We start from the raw sequence: 24,189 nt of genomic DNA on the forward strand, positions 1-24,189 counted from the left end.
GTACTGATTATGGCCTTTAAAAGAATGTCTGGAGTTTGTCGTCAAATCACAAAAAACAGAAACAACCTCTGTGCAATTTGCAGGGACAATCGAGGGATTGTGCAACGAATGAAGCCCACAAGCATTCTCGAAACTTTGTTCAAGGCCGTGGGGAGAATCAAAACCAAGACCAAGCCCTTCCGTGGCCGCTGCAGCTCTGCTCGCAATGCAAGAAATCCGACATAAAAAAATCCCATAAAGCAGTCTAGCCACCCTCGCTCCATGGTATCTGATCTCCCCTTAAATTAGGGCTCACCACCGCGACACAAGACTGTCATGAGATTTTTTATGACACACATTACTTGCAATCTTGACCCGAGATAGTCTGTCAAACACTGACCTAGAACAACTTGTGTTCAAGGGTCATGTCGGACTCAGGTTGAAGACCGACGCAGGCACGGAAGATGTTGGTCAAGGCACCTCGTTGCTTGGCCAAGGCGTTGACAACAGGGGTGCCGGGAGGGGTGAGTGGTGCCTATGACAAGGTAGAATGTCAGTTTCGAGTCTCTTTTGCCAATGTGTCTAGAGAAGATATTGTCTCCAGGTCGATAACTCACCTTCAGCATATAGCTCAAAATACTCAACACACTATGGAAACCCTTATAGTCGCCAGCTGCTTCACTCTTCCAGGAGATACGAGTCATCATTTCGGCCACAAGAACCAAATCAATGATCAATGGCGACGCGAGCAGAGAGTCCTCGCACACGTTGAAGATGCTGATGGTTTGGTGGCCACCCATGAAGATCTCAGCATAGTACTCATCGAGAGCACGCTTGTTGTCGCCCACGGCTGGCATGTACTTGATGACAACGCAGTGATCAGGATGCTCGTCCTTCTTGTACAAGACAGTGTTGGCTGCGACCATGTCGTCGACAACGTTGCTCTTGGAAATCTCCTTGGAGCGGAACTGCTTCTGCGACGACAAGTTCTTGCCGTCGTTGTTGCCCAAATGGTTGTAGCTGGAGATTGCGGTGAGCTTGATACCGGCGTTGATCAAAAAGTCAACCAGGGCAGACTTCATCTTCGTCTGGCCAGACTTGAAGTCATCACCACCGATGAACGCACCGTGCTTCTCAGCAAGCTCGATGGCACCAGGCACAAAGGTGTTCTGAGGAGAGCCGTTGATGAAAGGGACCTTGTCGAGAATACAAGCCACGGCAAAGACGGTCGAAGGAGAGACTTCTTCGTGGCCGGACTCGATAGCCTTCAGCAAGTTCTCGGCAGTGTCGTTAACGCCAGGAATGATATCGGCATAACGTTCCGTATTGGCGGTCCACATGACAATGACCTTGTCCAAGTTGTTCTGCGCCTTGAAATCGCTGTACGGGAAGATGTTAGCAGGCGTTCTGTGCTACGCCCTGGCACCCCAGATAAGTCGCGGAAGTGTCAATTGAGCTTTACGTACCTGATGTCTTTTCTGATCTGTTCCACGTGAGCCAAACATGCCTTCTGACCCGGCAGAACGTTGTCTGCACGATCACCCTGGTTGGCGGCAATGAAGTCAGGGTAGTAGATACTTGGCAATGGCTTCATCTGGGCCATCTCCTTGTACACCTGGGCCTTCAAGGTGGGTTCCAAGACCTGAGCGCGGTCCATGGCAGCAGCAATGTTCAAGCTGCTGATGTCCCATCCTCCCACGACGAGGTCGTTGGGGTGCACCATGGGCAAGACATTGTGGAAGGGGATGTTGATCTCCTCGGCCGTCTCGGCATCGGTTCCCAGCTTCATGGTCGAGCCCATGATGACGGAGCCGTAGTAGTTGGCGGCGCGAGGACCTTCACGGGTGTCCCAGACGAGGTTGCGACGGTTGGCGATGATACCTGCGGTGACGGTGGAACCGTTGTTGCCACCCCATCCCACCAACATCATACCAGTCCTGGGGACCTTGCGCTCGACCTGGAAATCGTAGACCGTCTCCTTGGGGGCGGCCTTGTATTTACCATCGGCGCCCTTGGTGACGGCGGTGGTGCGATAGACATACTTACTCTCGATCTTGTCATCGGTGTACTTGACATTGGGCGAGTCGACGGTGAAAAGTTCCTTGGGGGAGGATGTTGCCGTTGCCTGAGTCGCACTGTACCCGTTCATGGAGCCGACGCCGACTTCCGCGTGAGGTGCCATGGCGTCCTTTTGAATAGCGTGAAATTGGCCAAAGAAGTCTTGGAAAAGAATTTGAAGGTTTTAGACGCAGCGGTCTATTTTATAGCCAATTTACTGCGTTTTGGGTGCTTCCGATGCTCCTCCAGGAGGGGAAGAGCGTCGGCTACCGTTGAACGGGTGGTGAGACCTGTGATTTGACACATCAGCAGCCATCGCGAAAGCAAACATTGGGAAAACGAGGTATGTGAATGTGAGCATTTGGATCGAGACTGGCATTGTCGCCGATGGAAAAGATGTAAGTGGATCATACGGGCGGGCACCCGCATGTGTATGTCGAAATCGGACCAGACGCAGCACGATTTAACCAGGGCCAGGCGCCTTTTTGACGTGGGAGTATCCGGGATCGATGACATGCAGGTACCAGCACGAGTTTGGTAGGGAGCGGCAGGGCGCGGCCAGGGCTCTGACCAGGGCTCATTTGGGGCGTACGACGAGGGGCAGACAAATGGGGGACAGGGCACTTACGAGGGCAACAAGTTGGAAAACGTCTTGGCGGTTGGGCAGACCACTCGAAAGTGATCTGATGGATGCAACGGAAGGATGGAGGGTAAAGACCACCGCCGGGCAGCGATCTGAGCTGTTGTTGTTGTTGTTGTTGTAGTAGTAGTGTGAGGTTGTTGAGGTGTTGAGTGTAGAGGGAGAAAAGAAGAGAAGGGAAGAAACACGACGGGGAAAAGCTGCCTAGTTTTGTAAGTTCCCTATCAACAGGTATCCATAGAGATCCGGAACGTACAGGAGTCGAGTTCTGCGCATAAACACCGGCCCAAGAAGAGCCCACCGGGTACCTGAGAGAGCTGCCTCCCATACTGTATGTAACAAAGTCTACGGGCACCAAGCACGGGCAACAATTCCACCTTCTGGTGTCCTCCGTCTTCCGTCCTCCCGCAGATTCTCCCCTTACTCGTTAGTGCTCATCGTGTGCTGTGCCCGACTCCGTACAAACGTCTCCATTGTTGTCCAGTTGCCCAATATTCAGCGAGATGTTGCGTGTCCAGCATGTCCACAGCCCGGGTCTCCCTCTCTTCCACCCTCCACGATAGTGTGGGATGCTGTCCTGTCTCGCGTGACTAATGGGAACAGGACAGGCTGTCTCGTATACCCTCACCGCCAAACCCTCAGCCATTGATACGCCCGGAAGAGCGAGGAACGGGCCCACGAGAACGAAAACGAAGAGGACAGCAAAGCCCCCGACTCCATATTCTCCCTTCTCCGTAATCTCTGGGCGAAGGTGGCCCACGGGTTCGTTATCTCTGCGGAATCTTCAGATGGGTCAGGACACAAATCGTCAGGGTAGTGAAGCAGAGTCTATCATGGACATCTGGTTCTCGTTGTGGACGAGGGGCAGGGAAATGATTAGTTACACTGGCCTTTTGGCACTATCTGCGCCCTCGTTCTTCCCCCTCCCTCGTAATCGATAAGCGAGAACAACAGAAACCACCACCGAGGGGCATTACAATTTACAGTTATCAACCAATTCTCGCTTTTCTGTGGCCTGTTAAGCTGACATGTCCTCCCGGAAATCGATCCCTGCATTCCTCGATAGGGAAACAGCCAGGCCCAAATTCTCTGTACTCCCTTCGTCTGAGAGTCCGTACCGTCTTGCCTCGCACCTGACAATGGGTTCCACGCAAAAGCGCCGGTCTTCAAAGACTGCATTCGGCCTGCAGAAGAGTATGCGCCGTCCGCAGTGTCGCCCGTCTTTTTCTCGCCGCGACAGACCAATCATTCCACTCACAGGCCGTCCAAATCAGTCCTTTCATTATCTGGCTGAATCCCAGCCAATCTCCCAACAAACAGTCCTTCCATCTCCCGAGGGCGCTGGCCCTCATTTCCATTTTTCGTCCTACCTCTACTTTCTCACCGTCTGAGTAATCACCCATTCGCAACGCCGCTGATCACATGTCTCTGGCCTTTGTGCATGCATTTTCAGACACCTAGACGTACAGATCTTCGATCTCAGATCTCGGCATCTCGTGTTTGTGACCGAAGATCCGTGTATTCCCGCATCTACATGTGCTTCTTGGAAATGCCTTTGTCGATCCGCGCCCAAGCATGCAGACCGACACATCTGCAGAACAGACTACTGGCCTGGTTGGCTCCGATTTCGTGTCACACAGTCACCGCCCTAGCTTGCATGACACCCGAAGGAATCAAACTGGAATGAAGAGAGAGCTAGCTGCACGATTGGCGATTCCACGCAAGTAGTTACTTTCGAAGGATATTTATTATACGTGAGATACATCCACTGCTCCACTGACAACACTCACCAGGGTCTTCTCAATCCAGCGAACAACATACAGGAGCGGGCTTCTTGCAGAGCCCCTAGCCGTTCTGCAGGAATTATTCTGACATGCTGTTGGTAACCCTGGACCCCGTCTCACGTCGTGTAATCCTGAGACCATTCTGACATCTGGCCTGCAGAACATCATTGTCTTGTCACGGGAAAGGCTTCCATTCCTATCAAAACGCTCCCAAGCGCGCCACCCGCTAAATCGTAATGTACTGTAATGCAATTTGACAACGTAAACTCATGTCATGTTCATCAACCTGGTCACCCTCCGTTCCGGGAAGTTTCTTCCCTTGACCATCCCCGGATCTTGTCCGCTGCTGATGTATTCCCGAATCAAGGGACTCGGACGACTGGGCATATTGTCTCGCGATTTCGGCAGGCTAGCAAGTCGGAACGCATCCCGTTCGCAGTACACCCGGCCCGACAGTTCGAAGTAGTCGTGATCCAGCCGTACATGACAGGTTGTACATTTGAGGCACTCGGGATGGTGCTTTTCCTTGCCTCGACCCGCCACGTTTGCTGTTTCCATATAGAGGCCTTCGATTCCTTTGCCGCATGTCGCACAAAGCGAGTTTTCCAACTCGTGGTAGTGATATGCACAATAAGGGTGATCATCGTGGACATAAAACTCGGCAGTTGGAAATGATGCCTTGCATGTATGACAGACAAAGCACTCTTTGTGGTATCTGCCACTCAGCAGCCCATCCGCACTGGAAACCGACTTCTGTGTAGCCAATATCACCTTCGAGCAGCCCCGACATATACCTTTATTCGGAACCTTGCTTTTGGCTTTGGGTGTCGAGGGCGTCACAGGCTTGACCGGATTCTCGGGGGGGGATAAATCACCTTGCTGGGGAGCGGGCTCGGCAGCTGCGTCCGCAGGCACTGGTGGCACCCGCGGTCGTAGAGGTGCTGGAACGTCGACGTCCTCCGTCTTAAGCTGGCCGGAAATCGGCGTCTCAGAAGGATCAAGGTGCAAAGAGTCAATCTGAGGTGAACTAGACCTTGAGCTGGAACTATGTTCGGAAAACCCAATTGACCCATAGGAGGAGGCAGAGTCGGTAGAGTCTCGCCGCGTACTATCATTGTCTGGAACTATTACAGTGACCGGAAGTTCTTCCACAATGGTTGAAATCCGAGCATGCTTGATTGGCTCGAATGGTGTGACAAGGGCACTTTCGTGGGCCTCTTCTTCCGTGGCAGGCTCAACAACGACCACAGGTGCAACCGTTGGAGCAGGTATCTCTCCCTCAAGTGCCTTGAGAGCTTCTTCGTGCACAGGGGTCAAAGGGGTAACCGGTAACATTGGCGATGGCTCAGCCGTTAGGAAAGATTTATCACTGTCGGGACTAATCACACTTTGGCCGTCGGTGCGATCTTCGTAGATGTCTGGCTCGTCACTCAGGGCTTGCCTTACGACTGACCGTCGGGAGTTGGTTGACTGTGACGGACGACGCCCAAAAAGCTTTCCAAAGGTGGCTGAGAATACGCCAGGTGAAGCGGGCTGGGGGGCCGTTGGCGATCTCATTTTGCTGAGAGGAGGTAATGTCGGATGGCCAGAGATCGGAGGTGGTGCCTTGGATTTGTAAGAGGGCTGGCTGTCATTCCTCTGTTTATCCTCGATCCGTGACGAATTAAAGATTAAATCATTATTAGTTTCTGTTGGCTGTATCATAGTATTTTGGCTGGTGCCGAAGTTAAAAGCACTCAGACCAGGATCTGGGGTTGATGGTTGCAAGGGTGGTTCTGTATTAGCTCTGAAGAGCGGTGGTGGAATTCTCCCGGCTTGAAACATCTCATTCGACTTGGTTGGTGACGCCGTCATCGGCATTGATTCTTCTGATGGTGTGATCTGAAGCTCGGGGAGCTTTTCGAGGCTTTGCTGGCGGCTGTCGCTCCTCGTGCTCACCGAGTCTGCTCTGCTTGACGGCGTCGAAGGTCGGCGTCTATCTGAGAGCTGAGCGTCTTGGGCAGTCTGAGGTAGGTTGTTTGATGACCCTGCTCTTGACAATTGACCCACGCGGCTATGCTGCCTCGATGATGCAGAAGCATCTCTCGACCGAGAACGGAGTGTGTCGCTTCTCTGGGTCGCAGATCTGTCTCTTTTGGTCGTAGTGGATCGTGATGGGAGAGGGAACGGGGGAAAGGCACAGTCGAGGTTCGTGAGCTCCGGAGACGGTGGCCGGCGCGAGACTGGCAAAGAACCTTTGCGCACGACAGGCCATGGGGGGCGTGTCCCAGAACCTGCACTCAACGGTGAAACCATTGAGCTATGCTCGCTACTTGCCGGGGTAAGCTCGCCTTGAAAGACCGGTGGTCGAACTAACTCATTGTCAGCTTCTGCCAAAGATATGGGACCCAGGTTGCCACTAACAAGCAGCAGCAGCATCAATCTTCGGTAACAGAGGTCTTGTAGCTCTCGGCTTGCCCAAGCTTTGGGATGAATCTGTTCGAGGGAGAAATGGCTGGGGTAGAGATACCGCTGGAGAAGTCAGCATCGCGTGCCTTCGTAGGAAAAGGCGGTGCAAGGTTACCAGGCGTGCTTGTTCCGCATGTATGCTCTGAGATGACTGCGATATCGATATCTTGACCGCAATCCGAGCATTTGATGCCAGGGGAGACATTCGTATCTCTTGGGGGCGCTTGCATAGTTCCTTCCGCTCGCACGATGTGTTCCTATCCGCTCCTGTCTTCTCCTTGCGCCTTCCCACTTATGTCGATTTCATCCAGATTTCCGGCGACCTTCGCAAACATCAATGTAGGAATCCAGAAGGATTATCGAAACACAAGCTGGGATATGGCTCCGTTAAAGGTAGTGGCCACCAGGCCCGGAATCAAGCGTGGTGATCAAGCGAGATGGAGGACAGACTCGAGGTCGCCTCTGGTGTTCAAACAAACGAAATGACACCGCCCATTAGCTAGCAACGGAGCAACATGTATCTATTAGACGCCGGACATAATTTTGCCCCGAGCCAACAAGGCCTTTGGGAAACGGACCACTTGAAGACCGGGGTCAGAGATGAAGCTTGCGGAAGTTGGCGGCTAGGCACGACCAGGGTTGGGCTTTGAATTGCGGTAACGGACATCAGTGTCGATCAGAGTCTTGTCAAGCTCATTAGCCTCGATGCTAGCCAGGAGGAAATGGAGGTTTGCGACGCAGTGAAATTGGGTCGAATGATAAACACGCACATGCATTGACAGGAACCCTAGCTGCGAGGCTTCCCCTTGGTTGTTCTCGAACCGTTGGTAGATATTGTTACCATAGTCCTTACCTCCACTGTTGTATCCTTCGACGCGCGGTCCGAAACTCGCCTGCAGAATCCCTTCCAGGGGCCTTTGCATCAATTCTTCCAAGCTGCACAACTCAGTACGAGCTGGGAATGCGAGCACAAGCCAGAAATTGACGATAGTCTGAGCAAGGTGTCGTCGCGTCCCCTCTCCACCATGTTAGGCTGGAAGCAGAGGAAGCGCCCGCCACCAGGAGCCACCAGGACATGGGTGCAGTGTGACTTGTGGGGTGAGATGGGCCCAGGAGACTGATTGAGGTCGTCCCTTGCCGCCAACTAGACTGAGAGAGGTTTGGCACCAGGTCGAGGTTGTAGCAGAGACGTCCATTTTTCGTTTCTGGCTTGGACTGAATTGTCCATTGGCCCATTTCTCAGACTCGGGAAGGCCACGAGAATGACACTGACAGCGACGGTGGCTGAGAATTATTTGGCCGAGACCATCTAGGACGCCGCGTTGACGAAAACAAAATAGCCTCACCACGAATAATGCAGTTGCTTGCTTCTGGTCGACGAAATCGAGGTTGCTGACAGGTGTTTGAAGCCGCGCAAGAGAAATTTGATTATCTTGTCTCTCCGGGCGGTCAGTAAGCGCTCAATTGGTGCTGGCGCCTAGCGCAGTCGACTTGCTAGAGGCCCTAGAGGCCCTAGAGGCCCTAGAGGCCCTAGAGGCCCTTGGGAAGCCCTAAGATACTCTTAGAGTGCCTTTGGAAGCAGTTAGGGACCCTCACAGGCTCCTGGATGGCGACTTGAGATGCCTAGTGGGTGAAATGCTAAATTACGCGACTGGTCAACTTCCCCCTGTCCTCGGGGTTCGCAGTGCTCATTGGGCCTCCAAGTCTTCATTTCGTTAACACTGGGAGAAAGCCGCTTTACCAACTTCCAGTGGACTACGCCGAATCGTCGAGCAATCAATCGTCCATTTCTTCTTCTGAACCACCAAAGTCGGCGGTGAAGAATGCTTCTAGCCTTCCGCTCTAGAGCATTATGCTATCGTCGTTTCATGTCAAGATTGGTGTGCTCCATGGCACACTCTCCGACCACCATTCAGTGTTCATAGATCTCGAAGGCACGCGTTTTGTCCTCCGTGTCAATAGGAAACCGAGATAAGCCATCTCCAGACCAGGAGCCATAGCAATTCATTATCGCCCGACTCCTCTCTTGCACGTACAACTCCTCACCGCTGATCACTTGCTCCCGGCACGATCCTCAGACTAGCCACGACCTTGACAGTCGTTCTCGATTTGGGTCTGGAAGGTCGCAATGAAATGTGGCATCGCGTTGCGAAGTGGCCCGTTTAGAGCATCACGCAGGGAGCTTCCTCTCCCACTCCACCACTTCCTGCATGGACACACCGCCGATCCTCACCTTGCTAAGATCCCGTTCGTAGCCCTCTTCGATGTGTGGGAAAGGGCCCATGGGAGTGATCGCCTTCGGGTTCACATCGTGGTGGCTTTTAGTATAGTTCTCCTTGATGTGCCGAAAGTCTGTAGTCTCCTTGAACCCGGGAACGTTCCAGTACAGGTTCTTCAGGTAGTTGTTCAACTGCGGGTAATCATGCCTGATGGTGCCCAGGTTGCACTTGAAGTGCTGCACATATACCGTGTCGAAGCGTATCAGGGTCGCGTAGGCTCTGATGTCGACCTCGGTAAGCTCCTCGCCCAGAATATACGGACCGCCGTTCTCCTTGACCATGTTCTCCAGTTTGTTCAGCGCCGCAAATACCGGCACCACGTTCTTATCGTACTCCTCTTGCGACGGCGCGAACCCAGCCTTGTACACCCCGGTGTTCAGGTAGGTTTGCATCCAGTCACTTACCTCGTCGATCTTGTGGCGCAAATGCTCCGGGTACAGCGTGACCTTGGCATACTCTGGTGGCAGAAGCGTGTTGAAGCACGTCTGGAGGTCTCGGAGAAGCTCCGCACTTTCGTTGTTGACAATGGTTGAAGTCTCGCGGTCCCACAGAGCGGGCACAGTGTATCGCCCTTTGTACTCCGGGTCCGCTTTGAAATAAACCTCGTGAAGGAACTTGCTTCCGAACAGCCTATCCACGGTCGCCTCGGGATACTCGTCGTCGCTGGCAGGGAACCTCCAACCCGGCCAGCCGTGCTCGTCTCCCTTGGGATAAGGTTTGACGACGGATATGTCGATAACTTCCGTCAGACCTTTGAGATGCCGCACGAGATTGGCACGGTGGGCGAATGGACAGAACAGTCCAATGTACATGTGATATCTGCCTCTTTGTGGAGGAAACGGTCCATCTGGCGTGATCTTGCCATGCCATGATTCAGATGTGCCCGCGAGGTGTTCGGTCACTGTGGTGGGTCGTGGTCGGCCAGGCGCCGAATGTTCTGTACTCATGGCGCGAGATAACAGTTGTGTTATGGTTTCGTGGTAATTCTCTACTTGATTCACGTATAATAACCTGCGCTTATGGACCTTAAATTGAAATCGGTCGTTCGCTGTTCTGTATTGATTAATGCCTTGTGTTCATTTTAACCTTGGGGTGATCAACACAATATTTACGGAAATTCCGCTGCTGACGTAACGTGGGTTGAGGATTATTTATTCAGCAAATATACTGAACTACTGTAGCTATCCCATGCTCATGCAATGAAATGAAGCCGTTCGTAAGGAGCCATCATATCAATATCAGGGAAAGGGAATACCACGTCGTTCAAAGCACTGCTCAAATCTCTCCCCCGATAGCTCCTGCACAGATACCACGACTTGGGCATATCAGTTTTTCGCGTCTTCTTTCGCATTTTCCTTCAGCTTTTTTCCCTCTTCGACTTTTTGCGACAAGACCTTTGTGACATCGTCGATTGCACTCTTAACCAGCTTCTCAGCTTCCTTTCCGTGCTTTTGGCTTAGCTCTTGCAACTGCTGCAGCTTGGTTCCCATCTCAGAGCCACCGGGAATCATGTGAAGATACTGTTCGATGCCACTACCACCAGACTTCTGCGATAGGTTGCTGGCTTGTTCCTTGACAAATTTCTCGACATCTTCCGTGTTGCCGTTCTTAGCAGCCTCTTGTAGCTTTTGCCACAGTTCGCCAATGTTCCCCTGCAATAAAGTCGATTTGTTATTCTCGAGAAGCTCTTTCAGCTGAGGTTGTTTATCCAGGATCGGCTTTGCTTGCTCTATGCCCTTCTGCCACGCTTGATCGCCGTACTTCTTCAGCTGTTGAACTTTGTCTTGCAGAAGTTTTTGAAGTTGACCGACAGTGCCAAAGCCGATTCCTCCTTTCAAAATGTCCCGGATCTGATTGTAAGTCTCATCTACCATCTGCTTTGCCTCCGGTCCATACTGGTCTCCAAGCTGTTTCAATTGCTCGAAGCTGCCGCCGAATTTCTCCTTCAGCTGGGGGTGGTTATTGAGGATGTCCTGGCTAGCGTCAACAGCGAGAGCTGAAATGCGCGAGAAGCACTTCTGAATCACGTCCCAAGCCGTTGACACTGCCTCAACGCTGAAGCCTTTGTTCGTGACGCCTTTGAGTTCGTCGTATGTCTCTTTGATGATCTGGTCCACCTCGTCTCCATGCTTTTCTCTGATCTTGTCAAGATCATCAAATGCGGAGTCAACATACTTGGAAGCTCCAGGGATCATTTTGGTATAGGTCTTGACCGTTTCCTTCAGCCACTCGACAGCTTCGTTGGGTTCTGGCACAGTCTCAGTGGTCTTTTTGAAGGCCGAGTCGACATAAGAGCGAGCTTGATGAACACTATTGACAACAGACTTGGTTCCTGAGAAGTAATACCAAAGGTACACCGCGAGGAAAGCTGTGGCGCCACCCGCAATACCTCCGATAAGAGCATCATTTGTGGATGGAGACGAGGGTGAAGGGGGAGCTTTGCCAGGGTTTGTGGACTGAAAACGTGCATTGCGCGGCTGACGAGGTCGGACGGGCATAGGCTGTCGCAGCCTCAATGCGCGAGTCGACCGCACGGCGACTCTAGGTGTGCTTACCAGCATTCTGGAGGTGGGGAAGGGTATAACGGTAACTGTGATGACGGTAGTGTAGGTAAAGACGAGAACGTCGAATGTTTGGGTGTATTCTGGAGCGCTTGACAGAAGATTGAGAGACGGAAAAGAGGAGTCGGTGAAGAGCAAATGCAGAGGCGCCTTCACACGCCTGTCATTATTTATGGAAGAACTGAAGGAAATGACGTTTGACTTCACCTTGACCTTGTGCTTGACCCGCCATGCTTCATGATTGGTAGGAAGTGGGAGTCTGTGTCAAGAGTAATACTGTGCTCCGGACTTTGGTAGACAAATAGTCATTGGGACGTCATCGTGGCACAAAAAGTCAATAGCAGCAGACTCCGACGTCAGGACTCACCAAGCCACTTTGTGGGCGGGTTCGGGGAGACAATATCCGTGAAGCTGCAGGAGAAGTCGACTGAAATCATTCCGTATGCCAAAACTTTGGTATTATCTTTTCTCTCTGCAGCAAGGATTATAGGGGACGGTGTCGTAAACTTATCGACCAGGAACAAAGTCTCTGCTGTTTACTCCGTACAAGGCCAGAATGTGGAGTACCGAGGTTCCAGCTTCTAGGTACTGGGTAGTCACTTGTTAAACACCAAGAGAAAATGCAGCACTGAGCGGTACGGATAGTACTCTCCCTTATCTATAGTTATCGTTGATATTTTGACGATGTGTGTTACAAAACGAAGTCCAAAACCCAAAGACAGAAGATACCTAGGTAAGTAGCCTGGACCAAAAACAAAAGGCAAAAAATCAAGAATTCCCAACCGGGGAGTCGAACCCCTGTACGAATTTGTTAGCCGCTTGTAATGGAGGACGCGTTTAGTAGAGAGAGCTTACCGAGCTGCCGGGACTATTAAGTCAATAGTGGTTTTCGATGAAAACCGGCGATGTTAACCGTTACACCAGCTGGGATTATTTGCTCAAAAATTCGCCTCCAAATAATATCTACTTTGACATATTAGACCCGCATAGCACTCACCCGTCAGTGGCTCCTTTTCAGATGCTCCGCTGTTGAAAGCGAGGTCGACTGAGATCGAAAATATCACATGGCTCTTTTCTTGGCTGAGAAGTGTGTTCGATGGACCTGCGACAAGAGGTCGAAGGACCGGGTAGAGGCTGGTACGAATACGAGAAGAGAGTTCTTGCAACAAGAGGCATGCCTAGTGAGCCAAAGTTATACCTCGTACCCATGCTCCCACCAGAGCAAGCTTATGGGTGGTCGCATTGTACCTGAAGCAGAAAATATCCACAATACGAGGGAAGTCCTCCGTACTCGCACTTCTCATGGCAACGTCATGCCTCCTGCGCTGACTACCGTACGGAGTATGTACTCCGTTATTCTGCTTCATTTCTCAGCTGGGAGCCCGCCTCATTCTAAAAGAGCATAGCTGATTGAGTTCCTGCACTTCTCTTCGCGATTTTAAGTTTTTATCATCTTCCTGTGCGTCAAGATGTATCCCAGGACAGCTGCAAGATGTCTTTTGCGCACCATTGGTGCCGCACCGGTTAGAAACGCCATCCCGTCTCTTCGACCTACACGAGCTATTTCGTCTCCACATACAGCATCGACTCTATCGATTGCGGAGAGGCGACGACATTACCTCCAAAGCTCCTCCTTCCACACGTCCTCCACACTGCGGGCGCAGTCACCTACAGCAGATGCCCTCATGGAAAATCTGACTGACCTGTATGCGACGGCAAGAGACGAGTTCGAGATCGCGGCAGAAGAGACCGAGAAGAAGACGGTATATGCTGCGGACGACCGAGAGGCTGCGGTAGCTGCTTTGCAAACACTGAAAGACGCGTTCGAAAAGGCTGTTAAGGAAAGCGACCCAGAAGTGGGCAAAGAGATTCAGAGCAGGGTTGGCCAGAGAATAAGAGAACTAGAAAACGCCATCAAAGCAATGGAGCAAATGGCCATGGAGGATTAGAAGTGAGGAACTTGGATATCACGCCACAGGGACTGGCCAGTCTCCAATACTCGCGATGTATATCCGCTCGAGGAAGTTTCGAGCCGTGTCAAGGCGCGAGGCGCCTTTTGATGTTGCGGTCGTGTCTCGATTACAGATTACCTCACCTAGCATTTGCTGCAGTTCGCAGCTGGGAACGGTGCGACCGATGTGTTGGGGAACTCCCTAGTTCCGTCTACTTGCTGCTTGCGAGCATTCAGCGTATACCTAGGAACCATAGGTTGCAGCAGACACGAGAAAAGAAAAGAACGCCACCAAGGGAACCGCGATGTAATCGCATAGAACCATAGAATTTCTCAAGTACAGACGTGATCTCATCGTCCATACGCCAGTTCAAGCAGTTTTCGTACTCGCTGGAAAATGCCAAAAGACTATTTTGGGATCATGTCCGTTCTACTGCCTAGTAGCGCTTGCCTTCTCTCAGAACGTCACCATACTCCTCCAAAGGACTTCTGACGAGCTTGTTCTCCTTCCACAGGTTGGGGGTCAGGAATCCGTATGTGTTGCTGACAGCCACGAATGTAGCCTTGAGTGTGTTCTCCAGCGTCTTTGTGCTTCCAGAAGACGAGGTGTATGCATCCTGGACACCAGCAAGCTGAAGCAATCTCTTGACGGCGGGCGAAGCGACGAGACCAGTTCCTCGAGGAGCAGGAATCAATCGAACGTTGACGGAACCGCACTTTCCGGACTCCTTAGTAGGCAGAGAGTGAGGCTCACCAAGGTTGGTACCCCAGTAACCTCTTCGGATGGGCAGGACAGAGAGTTTGGCAATGATGATGGCAGCACGGATGGCGGTTGCGACTTCTTTTGAGGTCTTGATACCGAGACCGACGTGACCTTCGCTGTCACCGATGATAACGATGGCCTTGAATCGGGTTCGCTGACCGGCACGGGTCTGCTTCTGGACAGGTTTGATCTGAAGACTTCTGTTAGGGCCTGCATGACCTCGACGTACTAACTAGTCGCAGAAGTTGTGCGCGGGCTTACCTTCATAACTTCATCCTTCAGCTTGGGCAAGAACCAGTCGACGATCTGGTACTCCTTGATGGGGAGAGAGTGCAGGTAGATTTGTTCCATGCTTTGAATCTTTCCAGCCTTCACGAGACGGCCCAGCTTGGTGACTGGCTGCCATTCCTTCTCATCGGATTTCGCACCACCACGGCGAGGGCCTCGTCGTCCACGGCCACGATCGCCTCGACCTCTGTCACCACGGCCCCGGTCACCGAAACCACCACGTCCACGAGGAGCATCAGCCATATTGTCGGATTATGCGCAAAAGACTGGATTGGCGAAGTTGCGCTGGGTGTTGTCGTTGAGGTTGTGGTGTGTGCTAACTCTTGTCAATCGAAGCCCACAAAACTGCGGTCGGTGAAATTTCCGCCAAGACGAGAAAAGCCCTAAAGAGCGTGAGAATGTGTGTCACGTGATTGGGGCTGCATCCGCGCCGTCCAGAAGCAGCAAATCTTAGCGAGCATCGGCTCAGCCAGAAAGGGCGATCCCGCCGCAATCTCGCCGCGATAGCAATGACGCAGATGAAAATACTCCCCTGACCATTGTGGGTAAATGAATCTCACTTCTTTTGTTCTGTACCAGGGTTACGGGGGAGGACTAAGAAAATTATTATCAAGACCGAAAAAGTAGCATGACCCCCTGAAGTACTCCGACTATATCTCTAGCCAAACGAGAACACGGGACGCCATGTTGCGGTGGTATGTGTGCAACCTGGAGACTCCTGAGTGGGTTACTAAATCGTACTCCTAGGTATCAAGCCAGACTGGCCAGACGGCCTTTGTTGACTCAAGCCGTCACCACTGCCGTACGGAAGCCCTCTCAGGTGTCCATGCTCAGACTAACTGAAGTAGGTACTCTTCGGCGCCGGTGATACCCTGGCTCAGCAAGCAGTTGAAAAGAAAGGATTCAGCAACCATGATGTGACACGAACAGGTCGCATGGTGCTCTATGGAGGGTGTAAGTCGACATCATACCTCTGCTGAATCTCACATTGACCCAAGCAGGTATATTTGGACCAGCAGCCACCAAGTGGTACCAAATTTTGCAAAAGCACATCAACTTCCAGTCTCACAACCTCACCATTGCTGCCAGAGTAGCGGCAGATCAGCTCATATTTTCGACCTGTCACCTTGCATTGTTCCTGTCCAGCATGTCGTTCCTCGAAGGCAGTGACCCAAAGAAGAAACTCGAGAAGAGTTACTGGTCAGGGTTGAAGGCAAACTGGGCCGTATGGCCTGCTGTCCAGGCGGTCAACTTCAAGTTGGTTCCATTGGAGCATCGAGTCTTGGTTGTCAACATAGTCAGTTTGGGCTGGAACTGTTTCCTTAGTTGGCTCAATAGTTCGAAATGAGTTGGCCACGTAGAAGGGCGCGGGGAGCAAACCTCCGTCTGTGCCCGTAGAGGGACCCTTTGTAAGGCTTGTATCTCTTTTAGTATAGAAAGGCGTCCGGTGAATGCTTCAGATCATTGAATGATAACTGGATATATACCAGAAGCACAATAAATCGTATTATATGTACCTGACCTCAGGTATGTGACGTGTTAATAGAATCACGAAGTTCCATGCGGGAGCCGTTACCTGCCGGCCAGAAGATGAATACATGAGGCTAGCCCCGTTTGGAAGCCCATAGTCGCCTCAATTGAATTTTAGGAAACTGCGATATTATTTCCCTAGCAGACGCAAATCGACAACACCTTCTACTGCTCTCAAGTCTCTATTCTCGCAGAGCAGCTGCCTACGAATTCAGATAGCAGGTCACTTGAATTTACTTGAATTCTTCGGGTGGCTTCGTTTACGGTTTGCCACCGACAGCTTCGCATCGCCAATAACAGTAATTCTCTTCTGCTTAGATTCTCCTGCGATTCTTATTCCACAAATCCTCTAACTCCTCCGAACAATCTACTCAATATCACATCTTCAATATGGCGCAAGTTGAAATGCCGCAGCCTGTTCCTGGACCAGTCTCAAACGAAAACACCGCGCCCTCGACGACTGACGAGATCAAGACCGTTTTCCACGACGTCAATGACTTCAATGTCAAACATCCTCTTCTCAATGCCTGGAGTCTATGGGTGTGTGGCGCTACCCTAATTTTCTTGTTCTTGCTGACAGTCTTTAGTTCACCAAGCCGCCGTCGTCAAAGGGAGACAATTGGAACGACTTGCTAAAAGAAGTTATCACCTTCGACACAGTTGAGGAGTTTTGGGGAGTCTATGTATGTATAGCCCGAGTCCTGGAAACATCGTGATCTGACTTTTTGCGTTCAGAATAACATCACTGCGTGTTCCGACCTCAGTCTCAAGTCCGACTATCACCTTTTCAAGAAGGGAGTACGGCCAGAATGGGAAGACATTCAGAACAAGCATGGCGGCAAATGGTCGTACTCGTTCAAGGACAAGAAGTTGATCAACATTGATGAACTGTGGCTTCATACGCAGTTGGCCGCCATTGGTGAGACCCTCGAGGACGAAGGAGACAACGAGATCATGGGCGTTGTTGTGAACGTCCGCAAAGGATTCTACAGAATTGGATTGTGGACTCGGACTACTGGAAAAGCTGGTGGCAAGGACACATTGATGAAGATCGGTGCACGCTTCAAAGAGGTCTTACAACTGGGACCGAGTGATGTTCTTGAGTTCAGCGGTCATACTGATGCGGCTCACGCTGGTAGCACCAGAGCGAAGGCCAAGTACACTGTCTGAAGGGGACGACATCGGGCTCTGAGCAGCGGCCTACTTTCGAACTATGGTATTACGATATGTAATTTGGGTTGTACTCGAAGAGGAGTCCAACGGCGTTTTTCTTTCGGCGGATACGGCTTTCATGAGAAGGCGAAAAGGAATACCCTGCATTTTATCAAGCATAGCATAGCATCGAGACGGTTCAATCCTGAAAATATGATTGCGAACCTCAGTCAAGCATATGCCTTTGCTCTTCCACCACCGTGGCCGAATGCTAAGGAAGGGAGATCAAAGTTACCAGTCTGCAGGCACTAGAAACGAAGCATTCGGCTCGGGTGATGTCACCAAGACAGCACTCGAATAGAGACCTAGTGAATACGAAGAAAGGTACTTCAGCAGAACTATGTTCTGGCATCCCGCGTTCTATCTCCTCTTTGAATATTTTCCTTGACAGATACCTAACAAAGGGGTAGTGGAGGCTATGGCTGACGGATCCTTTTGTCCCTCCATCGGCCAGCTTCGCTTGCACCTCTCTGGCGCGATCGTCGCAGAGCCTCACAAGCCTGCGTGGGCGAAGACGGCTACACAATTACATTTCGTCGATCGATGTAGGGCGATGCATCGTTGTCGCGTTCTGTCATGTGTTCAGCTGGGTTGCGGTTAGCGAGAGCCAGTTCATGGGGGCATTTGGCCCCCTGTCAGTCGAGGACGAGCTGAATTTCCATTGGTAGATATCCTGACCGGTGAGGTCTGCCTTGCATTAGTACCTCTTAGTTGGATAGAAACCGACTGGATGCACTCCTCCATCTACTCGACCCTGCATTGGTTTCATCCAGTCCTTCCGGTCTTCTGCAGACCAGTTCGCTTCTTCAATCCATACATCCACTTCCTGTGTCAACATCTCTTTGTTGCACATGAACATTCTTCTGCCATCTGACCTTGCACAAGCTACCCCGCCATGCAGCTTGACCGCAGAGCCCTCCATGCCGCACTCAGCAATGCCCCCGAGTCCTTTGAAATCGGTCTGGACGTGGCATGATGGCTAGCAGATCAAGTCGGGGCATGCTATGATCGTTGACAACAGATTGTGAGTACCTGTTCTCTGGGGGGCTCTTTATATCATGCTCGGATCCCTCGCTTAATTGCCTCGTTGCCTGAACCTGTATCATCTCCATCCATCAGCCTCTGCCTGGCGATTGAGCATCAAGCAAACGGGCCTTTCAACTTGACAAACCTTGCTGATTACTTTGATTCTATCTAGACAATAACCCAGCCACGTTCACATGGGGCGTCGCCGTCGCCAAAGCGGTCATCGCCAGGCACAGCTTCCTTTTCTTCGGGTTGAGCCTAAGCCGGTAGGGGTCTCATCGACTCCGGCAACCTTCGCACATAGGCCGCGGCAGCGGTATTCCAGTATCCCTCCCGAAGAACTCCAGCCTGGAGCTCCTCAACATCGATACAACGAGGCCACAGCCCCTTCAAGCCCCGTCAGTAGCCGCTCAGCACACTCCCACGGTAGCTTGGGGCACTCTGTTTCTACTAGCTATACCAGCTACCTGGCCGACGCGAGGCATCTTTCACCCGACCCGCCTACACCCACAAACTCGACTATTTCGACATACAATTCAGCTCATCATGCAACCAATGGCTCTGGGAGACCGCGGCAGTATCAAAGCTTCATGTCCAGTGGTACCTCTGACCCAGATGTACAGATGACAGGTAAGGCCTCACAAATTATACAGTGAAGAATGATAGTTGACTTGTGCTTTATAGATGTTCTTGGTATCGACGTTCGTTTCTCGAGTGCTGAGACTCAGCAATATGTTGGAAGCCAACCCCAATATGTGTCTGATCGCGGATTTTCTCCCACCACTCATCAAAGATATCCGCACATGGCTGGGCCATGGGCCCCATTGCCATTTCGACATGAAGATTTATACATGGGCGAAGAGGGAGCAGGTCCTGTCCGGGAGGAAGTAGTCCCCGAGGATGCACAGACCCAAAGCTCGCGCGAGAAACGAGGAGGTCGCACCAGACCTCTATCACCATCTGCACGGAAAGAGGCCAGTGACGTTCGAAGGGTGGGAGCCTGCCTTCGTTGTACCATTATGAGAGAAAAGGTATTGTTGTCTGTCCAAGAGTAGATAAGTATTGACTTGTCGCAGTGCGATCTTCAAACCTCTTGTCACACCTGTTTAACCAAGGAGCGACGGAAATTTCCCAAAACATGCATTAGAGCCCATGCTGACTGGGAACGACTCAAGTCGATCATTTTCCCCCGTAAGTTGACCTCTGGCGGAAGGGAAGTGCGCTAATCATATCCCAGTTGAATTGACCTCATCATTGCGGCGTGACAAGCTCTTCCGATATATGTCCAAAGGGGCATTCACTCTATCCCCTCGACAACCTTTCAAGATCCCACTAGATCTGGGTGTGGGCACACCATTGCAGGTGATGGTACAGGAATTTCATGCGCTCACCACTGAGATTGAACACACATATCGCATCAAGGAAGATGGCAGTGGAAACAAGATTTACTGTCAACATCAAGTATGGAGCCCACCAATCAATGTGTTTTTCAAAAATGGAGAGTATATGAGACCGGTACAAAGTCTGAAGCACCAGATCAACACAATCTTTGAGAATGTGCTGGGCGACGAAAAGGGCTGGATAAACTGGACCATGGAATATTTCCCCTCCAAGGAGGAGAATTTCCAAACAGACATCCTCGGTTGGATAGGCAAGTACTACAGAAAGGACATTCATGAACATGGTATTCTCAAGACAGGGTTGAGCTTGCTGTGGTACGAACACTTGCTCTTGAGAAGCTTCGAAATCCCACCTGAAGCCAGGCCAATGTTGGAAAAGCATCTCGAGAGTTGTCGGCCGGCGGAGCTCAGTGAGAAGGCTGAAATAGCGCCAGAAACCATCAATCGATTCCTCAAGGGCGTTATCCTTCCTATGGCCGAGGATGCAGCAAGATCAGTACTGGAAACACTGCATGAGAAGATGTTCAAGATGGCGGTCAACTTGGACTTATCCAAAGCACGGACTGACATTGCACTCTGCCTGGCTTTCATCCTGTTGATATTTCTCGGGAGGACACAGCACGCGTTGGTTCTCCTGGCCAGCACGAGTGCAAAGGAATCTGACGGGATGTATTCGTTAAGCGACGCCAAAGCCAAGATCCAAGAAATGGAAGATTCCGTCACAGAATACCTGCTGTCCTTCCACAAATATACGTTGAGCAGGAAGTCTTCCAGATCGGCCAAAGTGTCGAGCGGTGGTGGTGAAGAGCGCTCAGCATTTGAGATGCATGCCCGAGACTTTGATCTAGTAGGTCGTTTCAGAGGAGAGGTCGGCGTTGAATACGGTAAGATCCTACTACTCCTGTACTCGTTGCCAATGTGGTCGCACCGTTTGCTGACAGACGAGGTTTAGCGGGCATCAAGCCAGAGGATTTGGATGTCGGTCCTCTCAACTACAAGACATTTCGACACATGAACGTCCGCCGACTGTGTTGGAAGCTGTTTCAAAATTTTGATGTCGACGCTTCCAATTAATGTGATACAAAAGGGCCTTGGAAGGATTGATAGAAAGATTTTCCCATGATTGTATGAAGTATATGCAGCGTTTTACAATTTGGAATCCGGCTCGGTCTACTACTGAGTAAAATGATCTCGAGTGTCAGGGATTGGACTGTTTACGATCTTTTTTAAGAGTATCTCAGACTTGAACTGAAAACTTGAAGTGAGACAGAGGTGCCTAGTGAAAAACAATATGGATTACTCCGTAGGTAATGGAGTCAGTGACCCAGGTCACTTGTACCTGTGGTTGTCTATATGTCGGGGGGGGGAGGGTTGGGTTGTCTACACGTGATCCAGCACGAGATGTACATGAACATGACGTCAGAAGAAGAAGCCCAACAAATACAACAAATGTCTTCAACACAACATGAAACCAAACCAAACCAAACCAAATCGACACCCCCTCAAAATTGCCAAACTGTTAAGCATGGACTGTTTCCATCTTCTCCTGTTGTTCCCAATGCAAAGACTTTGTTCCCGAAGCCCTCATCTCTTGCGAGAGAGAGCGAGAGTCGGCAGATTGCTCTCCCGGTGTATATCAATCATCCTCTTGAGAGCACTGTTGTACAATCTATGTAAGTGTGCTGTGCTGTGTGCTGTGTGCTGTGTCGCTGGGTGGGAACACGTCAAAAAGGTCCAAACACCAAAGCCGACTCCGAATGCTCCGAGTAGCCATCATGACATGTATTCGTGGGAGGAAGGAGAATAGGTGAAATTCCTGAAGGAGACCCAAATCAATGTCAGCCACGCACCAGTCGAGTGATGATCTGATGATCGAGGGAGAGAAACAGGGGGACCCTCTTACCTTCCTCTGCGTTTGTGTGGTTTTCAGGCAGCCATTCGTGGTTTTGTTTATTTGGATGATCCGCCCCATGCTATCCACGAACATAAGTTAGCATTTCCTGCCTTGTGGGCGCTCAGGTAGGTTAAGGAAAGGAAGGGAGACCGGGAAAGGGGGTCTTACGTCTATCTCCTCCTCCGTTGTTGCCTCCATTGCCCCGTGGAGGCGCGTTGTGAAGGTGTGACAACGTTGACTTTGCCATCTTGTTGGTGACTGGGAGGGTGATGATGACTGCGGTGGGTGACGACGTTGTGGTGACTGTGAGGATGAAGAGCCTCGCTGTGTATGTGTGTACGTGTGTGCGTGTGTGTGTGGGCCTTTGTGTGGTTTGTGTGTGCGTATGTGCCTGGGAAGGGATCAAGGCTTTATTTGTGGTGATGGGATGTGAGAGGATGTTCTGGACAGGTTGTGAAGAACCTCAGGCTCTTTAAGTATGCCTTCCTCTTATCCATCTACGGAGGGGGCGCTCAGTGGAGTTGTTTTGTTTTATGGCTCATTGAAACAACGCACGAGTTGTCCATTGACGATCGAGCACTGCAACGATTCGACCGACATCAAAGCCCCAACAACAGGCAGGACTCTTCTTTGCGGCGGTGCACGCGGAAGCCAAGGGGGACAAGGCGAGGCGAGAAGAGACGGAGTCACAGAAGCAGAGAGCGCAGCCTGGCATACAAGGCATGACGAGCCTCCACTCGAGGCAGGCTGGTGGCAATGTTTCGAAGGAAACAATGGGAAACGGAACGAGAGTGAGTGAGTGAGTGAGTGAGTGTGCGAGAGAGAGACGGAGTCAAAATGACATGACGGTAAAAAAACCCAGGCAACAAAAGGACCCTCCTGTCTACGATGCCTGAAATGATAGAAGAGGTTCCCGGCAGCCCAAGCCCGTATGGAGCAGGGAGACAGGCAAGCAGGCAGGCAGGCAGGCAGGCTTGGAAACAGGCAGGCGGGTAGGCAAACACAGTCACCAACGCTTCGTGTCATCGATGCGTCAATTCTGGAACGGGTTCAAACGGCCGGTGGAGCAGCCAGCAAGAGGGTGAAATTTGTTGAGAATGTGAATCATAAAAGGTACAGAAGTTCGGATGTCGAGGCGGAAAATGGAAGTGGAATGGATCGGATTCAAGTAGACAGAGAAGAGCAACAAAGGTTTCAACGAGGCTGATGATGGACGCGGGATGGCGGAGCAAAAAGTGTAAAAATGCTGCTAAAGAGTCGTGGGAAAAAAAAGGCAACCAACGGGTAAACTACCTATGCGGGTAAGTCGGTGACTTTGGAGTATCACGGGGGACAGGGACACAAGGGCACAAGGGCACATGGACACGGGAACACGGGGCTTTGGACAAATGAGTGCTGTAAATATGTTACTTATGGAGCCAGTTTGGATTCGAGGCTTGAAGACGTTGGAAAAGTAAACTACTCGGAAAAGCGTTGGAGGAATTGGGATGGTATGACGGACCCAAGGTACCTAGAGTCAGGCTAGCTACGACCTAGCTATGGAGGAATGAGAGTGAATGTGTACGAGTAGTAAACTAGTATCAGCCCGAGGTGAGTTATTGGGGATTTGCAACAAGGCAAAGAAATGGGCGATTAGGCTGGGGGGGGGGGGGGGGGGGGGAGAGAGAGAGAGAGAGAGAGCATTAGGCCAGGAACAGTACATTGTTGTCGGCGCAGGCAGGTGTCCTGGTACCTGCGGTAGCCTTGTAGGAATGAGATGGTGGAGAAGAGTAGTTACATACAACAGGTAGTTAGATCCCACCCGACAAGCAAGGGACGGACGATAGATATCTATTGGAGATCGACGGACGGGCAGATTCACAGGGATGAGTGTGGTGGATGAATCAGATGAGAGAGAAAATGAGTCAGGTACGAAAAACATTTGTGGGAAGGAGGAGCAGGAGGAGGAAAGATCGAATGCTGCGCCTCATATCTCCCCCTACGAGGAGGCACGCGAAGGAACAGTGACTAGTTAGATACACAACAGACAGATACGGATAGTGGTGGTGGTGGTGACAAGGGGGGGGGCGGGTGTTTTTGGATCTTGGGGCGGGTGGTGGTGGTGGTGAATCTGCAAAGTTTCTCCATGACAATCGACTAGTTAGTAGGTACAAACCTAGGTAACGTTGGTTAACGGAATCCCGAAGTCATGGATGGGATGGGGGGGAGGGGGCCAGAGAAACGACTCACGACTGACTGACTGACTGACTGACGAGAAGGACTCACGAGAGGACTCACGGGGACTCGTGAGGATGTGCGTCATTTGTGTGTGTACTCGTACTACGTTGCAGAGCGACCTCGATAGGACGGACGCAGGGACAGGGTTCGATGCACCGA

The 24,189-nt window shown here is 51.3% G+C and overlaps 9 protein-coding genes across 9 annotated transcripts; 4 read left to right on the forward strand and 5 right to left on the reverse strand.

Moving 5' to 3' along the window:
• Positions 1 to 379: 379 nt before the first annotated feature.
• Positions 380 to 2,161, reverse strand: PV08_04972 (uncharacterized protein; the record flags this gene model as incomplete). The annotated part of the gene is made up of 3 exons (XM_016379316.1): positions 380 to 514; positions 597 to 1,359; positions 1,446 to 2,161. The coding sequence occupies 3 exons, from the start codon at positions 2,159 to 2,161 to the stop codon at positions 380 to 382; spliced, it is 1,614 nt and encodes a 537-aa protein (XP_016237993.1).
• A 2,567-nt stretch (positions 2,162 to 4,728) lies between these two features.
• On the reverse strand, positions 4,729 to 7,139 carry PV08_04973 (uncharacterized protein; the record flags this gene model as incomplete). Its single annotated transcript, XM_016379317.1, has 3 exons — positions 4,729 to 6,812; positions 6,865 to 6,972; positions 7,025 to 7,139. 3 exons carry the CDS (start codon positions 7,137 to 7,139, stop codon positions 4,729 to 4,731), a joined length of 2,307 nt encoding a protein of 768 aa, XP_016237994.1.
• A 1,940-nt stretch (positions 7,140 to 9,079) lies between these two features.
• Positions 9,080 to 10,135, reverse strand: PV08_04974 (uncharacterized protein; the record flags this gene model as incomplete). Its single annotated transcript, XM_016379318.1, has 1 exon — positions 9,080 to 10,135. The coding sequence occupies one exon, from the start codon at positions 10,133 to 10,135 to the stop codon at positions 9,080 to 9,082; it is 1,056 nt and encodes a 351-aa protein (XP_016237995.1).
• Positions 10,136 to 10,513: 378 nt separating this feature from the next.
• Positions 10,514 to 11,749, reverse strand: PV08_04975 (uncharacterized protein; the record flags this gene model as incomplete). The annotated part of the gene is made up of 1 exon (XM_016379319.1): positions 10,514 to 11,749. One exon carries the CDS (start codon positions 11,747 to 11,749, stop codon positions 10,514 to 10,516), a length of 1,236 nt encoding a protein of 411 aa, XP_016237996.1.
• A 1,469-nt stretch (positions 11,750 to 13,218) lies between these two features.
• PV08_04976 (uncharacterized protein) lies at positions 13,219 to 13,698 on the forward strand (the record flags this gene model as incomplete). The annotated part of the gene is made up of 1 exon (XM_016379320.1): positions 13,219 to 13,698. One exon carries the CDS (start codon positions 13,219 to 13,221, stop codon positions 13,696 to 13,698), a length of 480 nt encoding a protein of 159 aa, XP_016237997.1.
• A 439-nt stretch (positions 13,699 to 14,137) lies between these two features.
• PV08_04977 (40S ribosomal protein S2) lies at positions 14,138 to 14,994 on the reverse strand (the record flags this gene model as incomplete). The annotated part of the gene is made up of 2 exons (XM_016379321.1): positions 14,138 to 14,653; positions 14,725 to 14,994. The coding sequence occupies 2 exons, from the start codon at positions 14,992 to 14,994 to the stop codon at positions 14,138 to 14,140; spliced, it is 786 nt and encodes a 261-aa protein (XP_016237998.1).
• Positions 14,995 to 15,435: 441 nt separating this feature from the next.
• On the forward strand, positions 15,436 to 16,099 carry PV08_04978 (uncharacterized protein; the record flags this gene model as incomplete). The annotated part of the gene is made up of 4 exons (XM_016379322.1): positions 15,436 to 15,446; positions 15,499 to 15,553; positions 15,600 to 15,705; positions 15,753 to 16,099. The coding sequence occupies 4 exons, from the start codon at positions 15,436 to 15,438 to the stop codon at positions 16,097 to 16,099; spliced, it is 519 nt and encodes a 172-aa protein (XP_016237999.1).
• Positions 16,100 to 16,671: 572 nt separating this feature from the next.
• PV08_04979 (uncharacterized protein) lies at positions 16,672 to 17,451 on the forward strand (the record flags this gene model as incomplete). Its single annotated transcript, XM_016379323.1, has 3 exons — positions 16,672 to 16,821; positions 16,869 to 16,964; positions 17,017 to 17,451. The coding sequence occupies 3 exons, from the start codon at positions 16,672 to 16,674 to the stop codon at positions 17,449 to 17,451; spliced, it is 681 nt and encodes a 226-aa protein (XP_016238000.1).
• Positions 17,452 to 18,713: 1,262 nt separating this feature from the next.
• Positions 18,714 to 20,993, forward strand: PV08_04980 (uncharacterized protein; the record flags this gene model as incomplete). The annotated part of the gene is made up of 5 exons (XM_016379324.1): positions 18,714 to 19,149; positions 19,204 to 19,550; positions 19,596 to 19,710; positions 19,757 to 20,803; positions 20,872 to 20,993. The coding sequence occupies 5 exons, from the start codon at positions 18,714 to 18,716 to the stop codon at positions 20,991 to 20,993; spliced, it is 2,067 nt and encodes a 688-aa protein (XP_016238001.1).
• Between the last annotated feature and the right edge of the window lie 3,196 nt (positions 20,994 to 24,189).

The sequence above is a fragment of the Exophiala spinifera genome, assembly GCF_000836115.1.
Source record: "Exophiala spinifera strain CBS 89968 unplaced genomic scaffold supercont1.3, whole genome shotgun sequence".
NCBI classification, from domain to species: Eukaryota; Fungi; Ascomycota; class Eurotiomycetes; order Chaetothyriales; family Herpotrichiellaceae; genus Exophiala; species Exophiala spinifera.